Source organism: Sapajus apella, unplaced genomic scaffold (genome assembly GCF_009761245.1).
Source record: "Sapajus apella isolate SASKATOON/1434 unplaced genomic scaffold, GSC_monkey_1.0 scaffold65, whole genome shotgun sequence".
NCBI lineage: Eukaryota > Metazoa > Chordata > Mammalia > Primates > Cebidae > Sapajus > Sapajus apella.
The window spans coordinates 739,367-757,088 of NW_022437005.1; the positions used below are offsets into that span (position 1 = coordinate 739,367).

A 17,722-nucleotide genomic window follows, 5' to 3' on the forward strand; every position below is an offset into this window, starting at 1 on the left:
ATCAAGGGTGTAAAGTACCAGGACCGAGGTAGATGCCCAGCTTACATTGCTTCTGCCTTCTTCTTTCCCCATCCCTCTGCTCCTAGCATTTTCTAGAACTAGGCTTCCAAGAGACAGCCATCTGTAGAGAATGATTGCCCTCTTCCTCTTCCCTCCACTAACAGTCATTCTACAGAGTGTCATTCCTCTCTTCAGAGATCAGTCCAGTAGACTTACCGTGAATTCCCAAACCCCTCAGGCCTAGAAACATCCCTAACCCTGATCAGTGGAAATAGGAATTTCTTGATGAAGAAAGCATCTCACTACGTAATTAGAGATGATAAGCTTAAATGTTAAAAAGCTGTTTGGCATGATTTTGTATGAATATATTTCATGAAATCAACCAACCAAAAATAGATTGTGTCAGATCCTTCCTTGTTTTGGTAGAAAGCAAGGGGCATGGACAAGCAGAGGCCCTGATGTTGGAAAGGTGCCTCCAGGGAAGGGAAGAATTAATAGGCTGGAGAACTAAGCTGGGGCCTGAAGAGAACCCTGAAGGTTTCATAGCTGTGTCTAGGATTGACCTTTTATTAACTTTTAAGTAGCCTTAGTCCATAGAAACTGCATTCTGAGAGGTTGCAGCTGGAAATCAGAAAACTGCTTCACATGAGTGCTCTACTTTGTAATGAAAATAAACATTGTTAATACAGACAATTGTACATTGAAGGATCATTGTATTTATATTTGTAATTATATAAGTAACACACAAATATATTTTGGTTATAAATATTAAACTATACAGATAAAGCAAAAGTCTGTCATTCCCTCTTAATCCTAAAAATGCTTAACTCTCTCTTGAGCATAAAAGCTCTCAAAATTTTTGTCTCAGGACACCAGTACACACTGAAAAATTATTGAGAAACTTTTAAAAGGCTTTTGTTTAGTGAGTTAACATCTGTCAATATTAACTATTAGACATTAAACTGAATTTGTTTTAGTATTCATTTAAAGTTAACAATAATTTACCTATTACCTGTTAACATGATGTTTTTTAATGAAAAAGAACAATATTTTCTTTTCCTTTTTTTTTGAGACAGAGTCTTGTTCTGCTACCCAGGCTGCAGTGCAGGAGCATGATCTCAACTCACTGCAACCACCACTTCCCAGGTTCAAGCAATTCCCCTGCCTCAGCCTCCTGAGTAGCTGAGATTACAGGCATGCACCACCATGCCCTGTTAATTTTTTTTTTTTTTAGAGATGGGATCTTGCTATGTTGCCCAGGCTGGAGTGCAGTGGCTATTCACTGGCGCGATCTCACTACTGATCAGCACAGGAGTTTTGACCTGCTCCGTTTCCGACCTGGGCCGGTTCACCCCTCCTTAGGCAACCTGGTGGTCCCCCGCTCCTGGGAGGTCACCATATTGATGCCGAACTTAGTGTGGACAACGATTGGCATAGCGCACTACAGCCCAGAACTCCTGGGCTCAAGCAATCCTCCCACCTCAGCCTCCCGAGTAGCTGGGACTACAGGCACGCGCCACTGGGCCTGGCAATTTTTGTATTTTTAGTAGAGATGGAGTTTCGCCATGTTGGCCAGTCTGGTCTCGAATTCCTGACCTCAAGTGATCCACCCACCTCAGCCTCCCAAAGTGCTGGGATTATAGGTGCAAGCTACCGCGCCTGGCCATATTTTCTAAAACAAAAATAATTGAAAGGGAAGAATGGCATTGCTTCACATTTTTACCAGTTAATTTGTACCTTAGTAAGAGAGCTACATTCTCATGTCTGCTTCTACATTCAAGTCTCTTGCTATACGACGTGTCATGTCATGTCACTTCTAAAATAGCCCATTGTAGAATAAGAGGTAGAAAGCCAAATAATATCTTAGTATTATTATGAAAATAATTTTGACTTAGTGGACCCCAAAAACATCCTAGGGACCCCAGGACTCTCCAAACCACACCTGGAGAACTGCTGCCCTAGAGGTTGCTACTATTATCAGTTTAGTGTGTAACCTTCCAGATTTTCTTTTTTAACAAGAACTACTTTACTTTATATAGACATTCATATGTATTCATACATTTCCGAAATTGTTTTATTTTTAACAGTATATTTTAGAGAGTTTTCTAAGTCGGTATGGAAATATTTGCACTCTTTAATTTCCACATATTATTTACCAGTATGAATGTACCACAGTTTTACTTAACTATTTCCCTATGAGTAACCTTTAGGTTAGTTCTGATTTTTTTGCCAGTAGGAGCAATGCTGTAGTGAATATCCTTCTACACAAATTCATTTATTTACTCAGTCTTGCACTAAACATTTACTGAGTATGTACCTTCTATGTATCAGGCACTATCCTAGGTACTTCAAATATAGCAGTGAACAAAACAGAAATCCCTGTCTGATGTTTTTGGGCTCATTGCAGGCCTGTCAGTAAACTTTAGAGGTTTCAATAGCACTGGGATGTTGTACACAAAATTTGTGTTGTTGTTGTTTGTAAGTAGAGGAAAGTGCCCATGATTTTTACCAGATCTTGAGAGATCCAATATAACTAAAAATAGATTAGGAACCAGTGATTTAAAGTCTTTTTTGTTTGTTTGTTTGTTTGAGACAGAGTCTTGCTCTGTTGCCGAAGATGGAGTACAGTGGCGCGATCTCAGCTCACTGCAACGTCTGCCTCCCTGCAACCTTCACCTCCCGGGTTCAAGCAATTCTCCTGCCTCAGCCTCCCAACTAGCTGGGATTACAGGCACGTGCCACCACACCCAGCTATTTTTTTGCATTTTTAGTAGAGACAGGATTTCACCATGTTGGCCAGGTTGGTCTTGAACTCCTGACCTCAGGTGATCCACCCACCTTGGCCTCCCAAAGTGCTGGGATTACAGGTGTGAGCCACTGCACCCAGCCTATTGAAAGTTTTTATCAATAATATTTATTTTACTTATAACATGGGAAAAATTTCCGTTATAGTCTACCCTCTTGAGAATTGTCTCCTATATTGCTGTGTCACCAACCTATTATTGAGATGAAAAAAGAATCTCTGGGAATGTAAAGCCTCTAAAAAGTATAGAAGCAGTGTAGGGCTGGGATGGTGTGGAGAGGTGTGGTGCATATTTTCATGAGGTGATGTTAAAAAATTTATACGAGGCCATACGGGTTAGTCGGCAATATTAGGGGACTCAAAAGTTATTGCCCATTAGGAAAAACGTGGGATTTCTGCTGATCGCCAGAAGAAAGTTAAATTGTGTGAACTACAAATGGTTTTCTATGGTTATAAAGAATGAATTTTAGAAAGATTTCTACTAAAAATGTTTAGCGTCATGTTAAAACGTTTAAAAGTGTACATTTCTATTATTTGGAAAATCTAATTCAATATACTATCCATAGTCTCTAAAAATGAGCCTAATGACTCAAATTTTAATATAATACAAAGATATTAGTATAGAATCTTCTTTAGCTTATAAAATTAGAGAGTTGGTGATTTAATAAAGTTTTAAGAATGTGTTCTTGAATTATTAATTTATGCTTTGAGGCATATATTTGTTTCTGAAGTGCTGTATTAATATTGTGTGCTGGCCAGGCAGAGTTCACTCCTGTAATCCCAGAACTTTGGGAGGCCTAGGTGGGAGAATCACTTCAGCCCAAGGTTTCAAGACCACCCTGGGCAACATAGGGAGACCCCATCTCTACAAAAAAAATTTAAAAATTAGCTGAGTATTCCTGTAGTCCCAGCTACTCGAGAGGCTGAGGTGGGAGGATTGAGCCTGAGAGATTGAGGCTGTAGTGAGCCATGATCTCACCACTACACATCAGCCTGGGTGACAGCAAGATCCTGTCTCAAAAAAAAAAATGTTCTAATTCATTTTCTAAAAATTTCCATCCAAAAAATCTTTTATATAATCAGCTATACAGGTTTATGTTGCATACATTAGATATATTACTTTTATGCTACAATGGATTTTTATTTTTAAAGTGAAATCATGTCAAATTATTGTCATATAGTTGTATTTACATCTTAATGTTGTATTTTCATATTAATGAATTAATTTCAGAGAATTGGCATTCGGATAAAGCTGTTTTCCTTTTAGAATTAAACTACCAGACTAGTACTTTAAAAGAATGGTACAAATATGGTCCCCCTTAATTAGAATAAGGCCTTCAACACAGCTATTGTGGCATTCTTTTGATTGAGGTGGAGATAGTGCATTTAGTTGGTCTTATTGAAGAACTGTTTTCAAAGAATATTGCTTAATGTCTAGATAACAGCCTGGAAGGAATTTTGTTTTTAATCTTAGGATCTTTTTTTAAAAATAGCTGTTAATATAGAAAAGCATATAGATGAAATGTTCATGGTCTCACCACCCAGAGGTCTCATTAAACGCATATACAACCTGATACATGTATATGTTTTTTTAAAAAAAGAAAGAATAAAATACATGCAGAGAAAGAATGATACAGAGTGAGGTGTAAAGTGAAACAAAGTCTCCTCCTTCTGATTTCTTTTTCCTTCTTTCTTTCTTTTTTTTTTTTTTTTTTTTTTTTTTGAGAGAGGATCTCACTCTGTTGCCCAGGCTACAGTGCAATGGTGAGATCTCTGCTTATTGCAACGTCCACCTCCCAACTTCAAGTGATTCTCATGCCTCAGCCTCCCAAGTAGCTGGAACTAGAGGTGTGCGCTATCACACCCAGCTAATTTTTATATTTTTAGTAAAGACAGGGTTTTGCCATGTTGGCCAAGCTGGTCTCAAAACTCCTGACCTGAGGTGATCCGCCCAACTCGGCTTCCCAAAGTGCTGGGATTACAGGCATGAGCCATCATGCCCAGCCCTTCTCCTGACTTCTAATACCCTGGTCCCTTTCCCCAAAGATTTGTTAGCTGTGTCTTAGATATCCTTTCAGAACAATTTTTTTCATAGACCCATAGAATACAGTTATGTCATTTAAACCCACTTACACAATATTACATGCACTTTTGTCTTTTTTTTTTTTTTTTTTTTCAGTAACATATCTTGGAGATTTTTTCCTACAAACATGTATCTACCTTACTGTTTAAGAACTGTACAGTATCTTATAGAGTACATATTTTTTAATTTGTTTAACCAGTCCTCTATTAATGATATTTAGATTTATTTTAGGTTAGTTTCCTGCCTGGCATCATGGCTCATGCTTGGAATTCCAGCACTTTGGGAGGCCAAGGTGGGCAGACCACTTGAGGTCAGGAGTTCAAGATCAGCTTGGCCAGCATGGCAAAACCCCATCTCTACTCAAAATACAAAAATTAGCTGGATGTGATGGTGTGTGCCTGTAATCTCAGCTACTGGGGAGGCTCAGGCACAAGAAGTGCTTGAATCCAGGAGGCGGAGGCTGCAATGAGCCGAGATCACCTTACTGCATTCCAGCCTGGGCAACAGAGCAAGACAGTCTCAAAAAAAAAAAAAAAAAAAAAAAAAAAGATTTATTTTAGGCTAGTTTCCAGTCAGAACAAACTCCTACTTTTAGTTTTAGTGCCTAACACAATAAAATTTTATCACATCACACAGCGGCATGCTGGTGGGAGAGCCCATCTCCGTCTAATAGCTGTGCCATCTGGTCTTGTGTTCTGTAAGGTCACCACAGCAAAAGAGATGGCCTGGAAAAGGCTCTAGCTCTTAATCGTCTTACCTCTCCTTTCTTTGGCCAAAAGAAATATGTGTTTGACAGTTTGCAATAGCAAAGACCTGTAACCAACCCAAATGCCCACTGATGATAGACTGGACAGGGAAAATGTGGCACATATACACCATGGAATATTATGCAGCCATCAAAAACAATGAGTTCGTGTCCTTTGTAGGGACATGGATGAACGTGGAAACCATCATTCTCAGCAAACTGGCACAAGAGCAGAAAATCAAACACCGCATGTTCTCACTCATAGGCGGGTGTTGAACAATGAGAACATTTGGACACATGGAGGGGAGCATCAGACACTGGGGTCTGTTGGGGGAAATAGGGGAGGGATAGCAGGGGATGGGGAGTTGGGGAGAGATAGCATGGGGAGAAATGCCAGATATAGGTGAAGGGGAGGAAGGCAGCAAATCACACTGCCACGTGTGTACCTATGCAACAATCTTGCAATGTTCTTCACATGTACCCCAAAACCTAAAATGCAATAAAAAAAAAAAAAAAAAAGAAATATGTGTTTGAGACTGGGAAGTGTCAAGGAGCACCTGGATATTTGGAGAGCATCCATGGTCTCTGCCACTGTACCACCAGTGAAGTCCTGTATCAGGCTTCAGAAAGAAGAGGAAGTCATTGCTCAATTTTTCATCTGAGAAACAAACTCCACATGTACCAGCAATGTGCTCATTTCCCAAACAAGCCTATTAGCTGCATTACTAGATGAAATATTTTGATTCTAGGTGCCTCATTTTAGGAAAGATTGATATTGACACTGTCCAGGGACATATAGTCAGAACATGTAAGGATCTATAGATTTTGGTGTCCTGAAGGTTTTCAAAGACTTGGAGAAGAGGGCAATGGTTTGTAGGGTACAGAATACTCTTAATCTCTTATTCTGTGTGGTTCCCAAGGAGAGAACCAGAACCGATGGTGGAATTTTGGGACGATTTCTCTCATACTGGAGGGTATTTAATCAGCAATTAGAGACTTTCATAAATCAAGCATAAACCAGATGACATCTATGAAGAATATCGTAAAGATTTTTTATGTAGCGTGGGAGATTGGTCTGGGTAATCTCTGCAACCCTTTGTAAATCTAGAATTTTGTATGACAAATGTCAAATGAATATTCCTTTGTCTTTTTAAATAGGACACTGATGAAATTCAAGTTAACTATCCTGGAATGTTTGAACTGATGGAAGATTTACAAGGTAAGGCGCTTTAAGGAATTTTTAGACTCCATTGGGAAAGGTAGGCCAAAAAAAAAAGAATTTTTCAACTCCATTTGAGAGAAACATTTTGAGAGCCAGGTCTTTGGCAGGCACTGGGCTAAGCACTAGGGATCCATTGTTGAGGAGAAAGCAGACCGTCTTCATGGAGCTTCTGATATAAAATGGAGGAGGCAGGCACCAGGCAGCTGTCACAAAGGTAAGTGTTAAATTAGAACCGTGGTCAGTGCCATGAAGTAGAGGCGCATATAGTGAGTGCTACAGCTGCTTGTAAAAGGATGCTGGGAGTTTTTTTGAAGGGTGCACTTAGGATGATAGAACACATTGGTGACTTCCTTCAGCCACAGTTGGCAGCTGAGATCCAGGCTCAAGAAAGAAGGTAGTTGCTTGGTTTAGGAGTAGGGTTTGTCAGGGAAAAATGTCCCAGTCTGGGAGATCAAAGAAGTCTTATCTGAGGGAGAGGCAGGTGAGCTATGCTCTAAAAAAAAAATGGAGATGTATTAGCTAGGTAGACATAGAGTGGGCGAGTGAGTCCAAGGCAAGGAGAACAGCATATGCAAAGCCCTTCTGTGAGAATGAACATAGCAAGAACAAAGGAGGGCATTTTGGCTGGGGTACACTGAGTGAGAAGGAGAAAGTTAAGTGAAGACCTTGGTGGGTCAATGTGAGTCAGAGATCAAATGCAGGAGCACTTTATAGGCCTTGTTATAATTGTTGGCCCTTATCTTAAAATGCCCCTTGAGGTATCTTAGAGAGGTAACAATATCAGACTTGTAGTTTGAAACGACTATATTGACAGATAAACTTGTCGTGAGATTTATTTCGGTAAAGCTTACTGTGAGGCGATGATGGTTTGTACGAAAGTGGTGGCAATGGAAATAAAGAGAAGCAGATGCATCCCAGACATGTTTAGGAGGTAAATTTACCGGTTCCTGCTGGTGGATTGGATGTGGGCAGATGAAGGAGAAAGACATTTGAAGCATAATTGCTGAATTTCTGGCTCACAAAAAGAGACGGTGTCCTTCATTGATAGAGGAAACAATAGAATAATACCAAGTGTGGGCAGGTATAGCCCTCGAGTACACATTTGGATAAACTGGGTTTGAAGTGCTTTTGAAATACCTGAGGTGATGACAGGTAGGCAGTTGAGTATGTGGGTAGGTAGCTCAGAGGAAGCGACTGGCTTGGTTAAAAAGTTGGGTGTCATTTGTGAACAGGTAACATTCAGAGCATTTGCCTAGAATAAGAACATGGAGTGAGCAGAGAAAGTGGCTTGGTACTGATCCTTTAGCAGACGACAGCTGAGCGTACGGGGAGACTGAAAAGGAGTAGCCAGTAAGGTGTTCAGGAGAAACCTGAAAAATGTAGAATTGCCCGAACCGAAGGAAAGAAAGAGTGTTTCAAAACAAAGCGAGCACTTAGCAGCAGTAAAAGCAAACTGTGAACTGAAAAGTCTACAAGATTTAGGAGCAAGAATGTTATTGGTGACCCTGATGAGAGCTCTTTCATTGAACTGAGGAGAGTAGAAGGGAGTAGGTTGAGGAGTAAGTGGAAGGTGAGGAGCTGGAGACAGCAAATATATGCTGTTCTTTCAGGAAGTCTGGTGGTGAAGAAGAGGTGAAGGGTGGAAAGGTGACAGGTGTCAGGAGAGAGGAGAGGAATAGAAGTTGGAATGAAGTTTTTTTTTTTTTTTTTTTTTCTCTAAGACTTGAATTTATTTAACTGCTGACTGGAAGAATCCAAGTGCTTTCCTAGAAGAGGTGACTCTAGAAGAGAGAAAAAAAAAAAAATAAATGATGATGACAGGTGACTGAGAAGATGGGAGGGGTGTGATACAAAGGCCAGTGGAGGGGTTGACCTTGCTAAGGGGAGAGGCAGAGTTATAGCAGGAAGGGAGAAGAGGTAGCGCCAATGGATGTAGGTGTTTATGTTTGACAGCAAGAAGTTCCCATCCGGTGGGTCTATTTTTTTGTCAAACAGGAAGACAAAATGCTAAGAATTAAAAAGTCAGAGGTTTGAGAAGTGAATGGATCCATTTGAAATAGTCATTACAGGGAATGAGAAGGTGAACTGACCATCAGTATTAGATGGCAGCTCAGGACCAGGCACAGAAATCAGACAGTTGAATTAGTTTGGGTTGGGGGTTTGCTAGTTCAAAATGACAACAAGACAAAGGGAAAAGACAATTCTAGGAGTGTAATTGAAATAATAGGTTAAAGAATCTAAGCTGGAAGAAAAGGGAAGTGGGAACAAAAAAGAGTGAGCTGATAAATTGGGAGGAAGAAGAGGAGCTGTGCACAGGTGATTCCAAGGCGGTCAGGGAATGGTCATGGGACACACTGGGGGGGCAGGAGGATATGGTCAGAAAATGAGATGCTTGATGATTTTGGAAGTAAAGCTGTTGTAAGTGATAACTAGGCCTGGGACATGTCTCAGATGTCAAGGTAGAGATAGAGTGATGGAGTGGTTGATTAGAGATGAGGTTTTAAAGTCTGGACTTGATGGTTATTAACATGAAGTCACCCAGGATGGTGGCAGTACTGGGAGTATAGAGGAAAACTGAGCCAAGTGCCAAACCTTTCAATGAATGAGGGGAGTGACTAGCCTGATGTCAGACAGCAAGCAGGAGTTAGGAGAAGATTACAGCCTTATGATGTTGGGCCTCAGCAGGGTGAAGGTGCTTAATAGGGTGGGGAAGTAATGGTCTGGAAGAGGCTTCAGGGAATAAGAAGGACACAGACCTAACTCTGAAAGAGGTGAGATATGCAAAAATAAACATCTGTTACTTGAAAGGGATGCTGGAGAAGCAATTTCCTCAAAAGAGAGCTTTAACTTAGGCCGGGTGTGGTGGCTGAGGCCTGAAATCCCAGCAGGCGGAGGCAGGCGGATCACAAGGTCAGGAATTCGAGACCAGCCCAGCCAACATGGTGAAACCCCCGTCTCTACTAAAAATACAAAAATTAGCTGGGTGTGGTGGCAGGCACCTGTAATCCCAGCTACTTGGGAGGCTGAGGCAGGAGAATTGCTTGAACCTGGGAGGTTCAAGTTTTTTTTGACTCCATGTCAAAAAAAAAAAGAGAGAGAGAGATAGAGCTTCAACTTGCCTCCTTTGTGGGAATTTGTGAAGTGGTTCTTTTATATATATACTAATGTCGAAAATAGTTTTGACGAATGGGGGAAGCTAAAGGGGTTCAAGGTATGTTCTGTGAATCCAGAACTACATTTACCTAGAGTAGCCTTCATCTGGATCCTGAAAAATTGTAAGATGATTTAAAGAAAGAAGACTACACAAATAAGTATGTAGTGTTTACTTACAGATTTATAGTCTTTTGTGAGCATTGTTATACTTGCTTCCTTGTGTTACAAGTGAGAAAAATTAGGCCCAAAGAGAACAGTTGCCTGTTAAGTGGCAGAATTAGATGCCAAACTCATGCTTCTTGACTCTGCCCTGGCACTGTCTGAACTGACTATGTTCCTTCTTGTAGTTGCCCATCTGTAACCAAGGTTCATTTGACCTATCGTGCAGCCTCCTGCGTATGGAGCTGCTGTCGACTCTACAAACGGAAAGATGTGTAGCTGAAATCTTAGCACTGTTGTCACTTTTTATTCATTAATAGAGGGATTGGTAGCCTATGGCATGCATGGCCAACATGACAGAGGATCAATAAGAGGAACACACACCCCTTCCCCAGAACTATCCCAAGGACTTACCTCACCCTGATGTAATCAAGGAGTGCCTTTATCCAAAGGCTTGAGAGATGATGGTGGGCTGATGATTTATCACTCAGGCTCTAATGATAAATTTATTTTTCAAATATACCATTTCTTTTTGTGCAGCCATAGAATCTGTGTTCATGATTCATTTCATGAAAGAAAAGAGAAAAATACTAGAAATTAGACTTCTCTGTTGGAAAAGATTACTTCCCACTGATTAAAAAATATATACAGTGCTTACCTTGTGCTCAGTGTAATTCTCTGAGGTTTTTCTAATACCCTAATTTTACAGGTGAGCAAATCAAGACCTTGAGAAGTTAAATATCTTGTCCATGGTCACACTGAATCTGTAGTTACAATTTGAATTCAGAGTCCTATACTGCATATTTGATATGTATGTGGTTCTTTAAATTCAGGTTAACAACGTATGTTCAGTGAAATATATTAATCTTAAAGGTACAGCTGCTTGTATTTTAATCACCATCCTGACAAAACATTTTTAGTCCCCCAGAAGGTAGCCTGTTCCTCCTTTCAAATTGATAACCCCCTCTTCTCCTGAAGGTTTTTTGTTGTTGTTGTTGTTTTGTTTTGTGTTTTCAGATGGAGCCTCACTCTGTGACCCAGGCTGGAGTGCAGTGGTGTGATCTCAGCTCACTGCAACCTCCACTTCCTGGATTCAAATGATTCTCCTCCTTCAGCCTCCCAAGTAGCTAGGATTACAGGCATGCACCACCACGCTTGGCTAATTTTTGTATTTTTAGTAGAGACAGGGTTTCACCATGTTGGCCAGGCTGGTCTCGAACTCCTGACCTCAAGTAATCTGCCCACCTTGGCCTCCCAAAGTGCTGGGATTACAGGTGTGAGTCTCGTAAAGGTTTTAAATAGACCATATATTTTCAGTAGCTATGGCCTAATACTTAACTTTCAGATGCGTTGCTAGTACTTCTCTTTTTCACTCTAATGTTTGTTACAGAAATCAGATGTTTTAGTTTTTGATATATCTTATCCTTAGGAATATTAAGAGGAGTTATTTAAACTTATAAAATGATATTTAACAAAATAGATATAATCATTAACAGGTTGGTTTTATACACATTCACTTACTTATTGAGCATCTACCCATGTGCCAACCACTGAGCCAATGGTGGAAATACATAGTTCCTGATCTCAGGGAGCTTATATTGTAGTAGGGAGAAAGAAACACACAAAGATAGAGACAGGCAGACTTATGCATTCAACTGTAAAATGAAGTCATTTATAATAAAGCACAAGGAGAAACTGAGGAGGAAAAGGCCCTAAATCTGCTTAGGGGTCAGGAATCTTTTGCAAAAGAGGCAGCACCTAAGCAAAAATGAGTTTGCCAGGAGAATGAAAGGGTGGGTGGAGGTTTAGGGGAGCTAACATTGTATTCCACATGGCAGTAGAACAGGATATACACATGCTTCACGCTCCTGATTAAGGAACCGTAATCCAGTATTCCTTGAGTATGTAGAATGGGGAGATGATGGGAAATGATAAAAGATCAGAGGCTTCTGGATTTTTTTCAGGTTAGCATAGGAGATAGATTTGTGTGTGTTAGAAAACTCACCTTTCAGCATTGTTTATAAGGCATAGTTTATGAGGAAGGTAAGACTAAAGCTAACACGGTTAATCTGGCTTTTTTTTTTTAATGTATGAGGAAACCCAGGCACAGATAGAAGTTAAGTAATTTGTCCCAGATGATGTAGTTAGTGAGTAGTAGAGCCAGGATTTAAACCTGGTCAAGCAGCCTGATTTGTATGCTAAAGTCTTACCCATTCTACCATGGAAAAAGTTAGAGGCAGATGAGATGGGACGAATAGTCAGGGGATGATGAAGGCAGGGAGACCCTGGGAGACTTTCAGGTGTGCTGTTCTGCCAACTAGAAGATCGTATTACTTCCAAATTTGTTTCTGGTATTTTACATTTGCGGTATATAATTTTTTCTTAATGGTTGTGGTGTGTCTCATTTAAGCTGCTATTATTAATTTACAGAAAAAAGTCCAGAATCTTGACCTAATTTTATAAAACAAGCTGCATATCAGCTGATGAATGCATGAGAAATTTTCAAGGCTTTCACAGTGGTCTTAAGGTAAGTTCAGTTACTTTTTTAAAACAATACTCAGTATTGTTTTTAGTAAACCATAATAAATCAGGTTTATTTTAAATAAGCAGTTGAACTTCACCTTAAAAACACTGTGAGAGTCTTAAACAGTTAACCTGCTAGCCAGATTTTTCTGTTAACTCAAAGCCCAGGGTGAGTCAGAAGTCCCAAAGTTTCAGTTTTTCCCAGGTGGTCTTTAGTAGAGGTCCCCCATGATGCATTAGGAGTATTATTCTTTTGAAGATGGCAGAACTGGAATTTGATAGAGGTTGAATGACTTTGCCCCAAGTTATGTAAGAGTTAAAACTAGAAGTATGACCCCAAAGTCCAGATTCTTTCCACTACCTCACGCTGCTTCCTCAAGGAGAAGGGAGGTTCGGTGTGGCAGTGTGAGTGGCTTGTGAGGGAAGGTTGGAGCGCTGCACAGTTCCCCCCTGTACTCTGCAGTAGTACTCTTGAATTTCTGTATGGCTGATGTAGGTCAGAGCTTCACAGAGTGTTATGCCTACGAATCTTAATTTGTATATCCTAATACTGATTGTTCAGAAGGCATTTTAGAATTTCTAGCACATCACATATTTATGTCTAAAAAAGCAAATCTGTTTTCTGCTGGTGTTGTCCATAACTAATGCATAATTAAACCATAACAGCAAGAAGTTGAGCAGAAATGAAAGCACCATACCTGAGCAACAGACCCTTCCGGTGCAAGTCCCAGTTTACCTCTGGTCACTTGATATGGTTAAAATGTGAGCACTAGAAGCCTTTATGGAGCATCTAGTCTGGTTACTTTGAAGACCACAGGTGATTGGCCCAAGGTCATTCAGCTGCTTCATGACAGCAAGAGTGTGATCCTCCTTTTTCTTGATGATGATTAACCTACTAGTTTGTGTCTGTCATTCTTCATGAATTGGGGCTGTTACGCTTATAGGATTTAGTAGCAGAGATTCATTATTTTAGGGAATAGTAGAAATCCTTTGGGATTGAAGAGAAGAAAAAAGTTTAGGTGCAGCTAATTTGTTGATTGTTTTTAATAAGAATATTGAAAATGTGGTAGAATATTACTTTTAAACTATGAAAGAATACTGATACTGGTTAATTTATTCATTTCTTGATTTGTGAAAGTAGAAGAAAAAACCAAGAAACTAACATTTGTAGTAAAGTTTAATATAGAGAATACATATAAAGGACTTTTATTTCTAAAATTCTTTTAATTTTGCAGACTGGCCTAAAATGTGTTCAAAGTAATTTTAAGTATTTGTATAAAGAGAAGTCAAATATACAACATTAATCTTAAATGAAAAATAGAATAATGCTTATCCTAGCTTTTCACCATCAACTTGAAGGAAAGAAGTCTAAAATTTTCTAAACATTAAGAGAAGTGCCTCTAAAAGAATGCACATAATTCTCTCCTAATGTGGGATTAATAAAATATTATAAAATCTGAGAACACATAGTAGCTTTGGTACTATCTAATGAGTCTCAAAGCCGTCTTCCAAGTTTCACAATCATACTTGTTATGGCTTAGGAGTGAGGTATTGTGACACTGGCCTGTCCTTCTCCAAAGAGCAGCTAAAAGGAGCATGAGATGTGACATCCTTGGTAAAGTTCTTGCCAACTACTGACGACTCACCTAGGGTGGCAGTCACCTGGCTTTTGCCCAGCTGGCTTACTTTAGACCATTGCTAGCAAGTAAAGCGTTGTGGGGCTGCCTCCTGAAATTTCACTTGCCTGTCTTAATATTCAAGAATTTTCAAGTAGTCTTTAAAGTCAATAAGAAGCCTAGCTATTTTCTGAAAGTGAAATGAGATTTAGGCTATTTTACATGACTCTTAGAGAAGAACAGGTATACTGTTGGATGAGATGGGAATAAGTCTGTGATACTGAGCTGTTCTGGGTATTTGCTGTATTATGTCAGACTACTTGTAGTGTATTTTTAGGTATGGGTGAGAGTAACTGTTCTTGGAATAGAAAAGCCCTACTGCATCGAAACACAATGCTGGCAGCTGCAGCCGTGTACAGAGGTAAGGGCGACCACTCTTTCCACCCGCCTCACCAAAGCACTGTGCTGTACCGTGTTGATTCCTTTTGCATTGCCAATGCATTTTCCATTCCCATTAAGGCTCCCTCAGACTTCATGGCCTTGCTGTCAAAACACAGATCCTGAAGCTCTTTTTCCAGACAGCCTTTTCTATCTCCTTACCCTCTGTATTAAGAGTTTTTCATGGAAGGCCTTCTCAGAATCTTACAAGTATCCTGCTACCCATTTCTTTTTGAAGAACATGACTTGTTGAGCAGAAATTTTTTCCTTCTTGCATTTTTTCAGACTTTAACCATTATTTGTCTTTTTAGAAATGTACAGAAATGAGGATGGTTCAGTACCTGCCACATATCAGATCTATTACATGATAGGATGGAAATACCATGAGTCACAGGTAATGTTATCAAGATGGATCATTTTTCTTAGTGGGTTCATGTTCAGCTTTTTCTTTACTAACTTGGGGGAGGGGGTAAATACTAACTTGTAAGACAGCATTAAGGGCTTTAATTGGGGCTGTGTATTATCTCTCTATTTCTAATATCTTTAATCTTTATTATTTTCAGGCAAGACCAGCTAAAAGAGGTTCCGCAACTGTGTCATTTGGAGAACTAGGAAAAATAAACATACCAGAGGGGGAGAAATCACAATAAATGTTTACTCAATGTTAATGTTGTCCAGAATTTTTATCAGAAATGGATAGCTTTCACATTTAAAATTACTATATTTTGAAGCAAGAAGCCCTCTTAAGCTATTTACTCATAGACTTTTCATATAATTAGGAAAACCTAATAACACATCTATAGTAAACATTTCAGTTTCATATTGTTTCTATTTTCATAAGGATTACTGCTGCCTAGGAATTGAGTGTCTTTGCAGATTCAGCCTAAAAGCAAAGAAAATATTTCCCTAAAATTTTTGCAAATAATGTTCACATGTGTAAATACCTGACTTGATGGGAAACCTTACTCATGCTGACATTTTGTACCTTTTTCTCCTGCTGGTGTTTTTTTCATTACTTCTGTGAGAGGACCACAGCCGTGGAAATGAGAGGAGAAACAAGTTGGTAGGTTCTTTAGAGTTCTGGCTCATTTAGAATGAAAACACAGACTTTTTATAATTACTATTGTAAAGTACGTAAGGGAAAATTTTGTTATACTGTTTTCTTTGCCTTGAAGAGAAACAGAAGAACATGCACCTTCTCCAGAGTTATGTGGTTTTAGAATTTAGAAGAGCATGTATCTTTATTAAATCCTTCCTCAACTCTTTTTTTAAAACGTCTGAATTTAACCTTATTTCTTTTTTATCTACCTGGTCTGTATGGGACCACCATGGTTTTACACCTCACCCTACCTTGGGTAAGAAGAAAACATTTTAAAGAATTACAGAAGCAAAATCACATGTAAAAGTCTCTGCACAGTGATCAGTTTATTGTTAGGCTTTCCTTCATAAGTTCAGGACCTACTATCCTAATCCAAGTTCACCATTCCATTTTTGTTGAGGATTGTTCAAAATCATTTGGAGATAATCAAGCTCAGACAGGTTAGGATAGCTGGGAAGAACATAGAGGGTGGTAAGAAGGAAGCAGGAGTGCGCACTAAATGTGTTGTTTCTAGTTAGCTGTTTGCTGTCTTTTCCATTTGACCTGGGCATGGCCCCATCCTCATTTTAGGCCTCAGTGATTTATGATAGCATTTCCTTCTGTCTCCTCTCAGTCCCTCTCTCTTCCACCTTCCTTCCTTCCTTTACTATATGAACAGCAAGTTCTTAATGGGTCGGGGCTGTGTCTTAAACTGTGCATAGTACATGGTGCTTTGCACATAGTAGATATTCAGTTACATTTTGAATTGAACTGATTATATGAAAAACATGCCCTTTGAAAGACTAAGTTATAGTTAAAAACCAAGGTTTTTGTAGGAACAAAAGAAACTATTTTCTTCAGTTGGAAAAATCATCGATATTTGGAATTGGGATACTCTTGGTAGTTTTTTTGTTCTATTTTAACACAAAGAACTTGTGAAGTAAAATTTGGGAAGGTTTGCTTTTTGTTTTGTTTTGTTTTTAGCTTAATTTTCAGAACTTGAAGAGAGAGAACAACAACAAAAAACTCTGTGCTAGCCAGCTGCAATGGCACATGCCTGTAGTCCCTACTTGGGAGGCTGAGGCAGGAGGATCACTTGAGCCCAGGAGTTCAAGGCAGCAGTGAGCTATCTGTGCCACTGCACTCCAGCCTGGGCAAAAGAGGAGACCTCATCTTAAGAAAAATCCACCAAAAACCCTGTGTATTAAAGTGCAAACTGATGATGGAGGAATGGGTAAATTCTAGGGGCCTATATTTCCAAAAGGACATGTATTCATATGCAGTAATACTTGTTTTTGAAGAACGCATCTGAAAGTGTTAAAAGTGGCTGTTGCTGAGGAAGGGGACTGAGGAACTCAGCCTGTCTGTGTCATTCTGTTTGAATATCTGTCTGGGGTATAGAAACTAGGAGGGAGACTTGTACTTCTCACATTTTAAACTTCCTGTAAATTTTGAATTTTCCAAGCAAGGATATTACTTTTGCTTATTTAAAGTCAACAGAGTTATATGTGGATGGTGGGGGTGGAACTGAGGATTACTGTACACTGGCTACCTCAAGAACTCCATTTGTTTAAAAAAATTAAGGAAAGAAAAATTAACGCAGCTAATTGAGGACCCTTATTTTTAATGTAAGTGACTATAGTGAAAATATTTATTTTAGTGTGTATGACACTAGTAAAACTTTTTTAGTTAATATGTGTTCAAAGTATGCTATCAAGCTTTTATTGTTTGGAGCCCTCAGGAAATTGATTTTCCTGAATAACCACATTTACCAAATGATTAAGAGCTCATCCTTTTAAGCAATGAAACTTTAAAAAAGTCTCTATCAAAAAATTTTCAAAAATATGTTACATTCTTAAATGTATATAAGATAAAAAACCATGACCATTTCTGGTGTTTTTT

At 39.2% G+C, this 17,722-nt stretch overlaps 1 protein-coding gene across 6 annotated transcripts in view; it reads left to right on the top strand.

The window, feature by feature from the left end:
- NDUFAF5 (NADH:ubiquinone oxidoreductase complex assembly factor 5) overlaps positions 1 to 17,340 on the top strand; it is a 40,614-nt gene extending 23,274 nt beyond the window's left edge. For 4 of the 6 annotated variants that reach the window (XM_032248019.1, XM_032248020.1, XM_032248023.1 and 1 more), the window contains exons 8-11: positions 6,790 to 6,850; positions 14,642 to 14,725; positions 15,054 to 15,136; positions 15,306 to 17,340. In XM_032248019.1, the coding sequence (XP_032103910.1) occupies positions 6,790 to 6,850; positions 14,642 to 14,725; positions 15,054 to 15,136; positions 15,306 to 15,392 (315 nt within the window). In that variant the 3' untranslated portion in view covers positions 15,393 to 17,340. Of the gene's footprint in view, positions 1 to 6,789; positions 6,851 to 12,595; positions 12,693 to 14,630; positions 14,726 to 15,053; positions 15,137 to 15,305 lie in introns of those variants that run through there. The other 2 variants (XR_004259827.1, XM_032248022.1) reach the window with 2 other exon arrangements.
- The last annotated feature ends 382 nt before the right edge of the window (positions 17,341 to 17,722 follow it).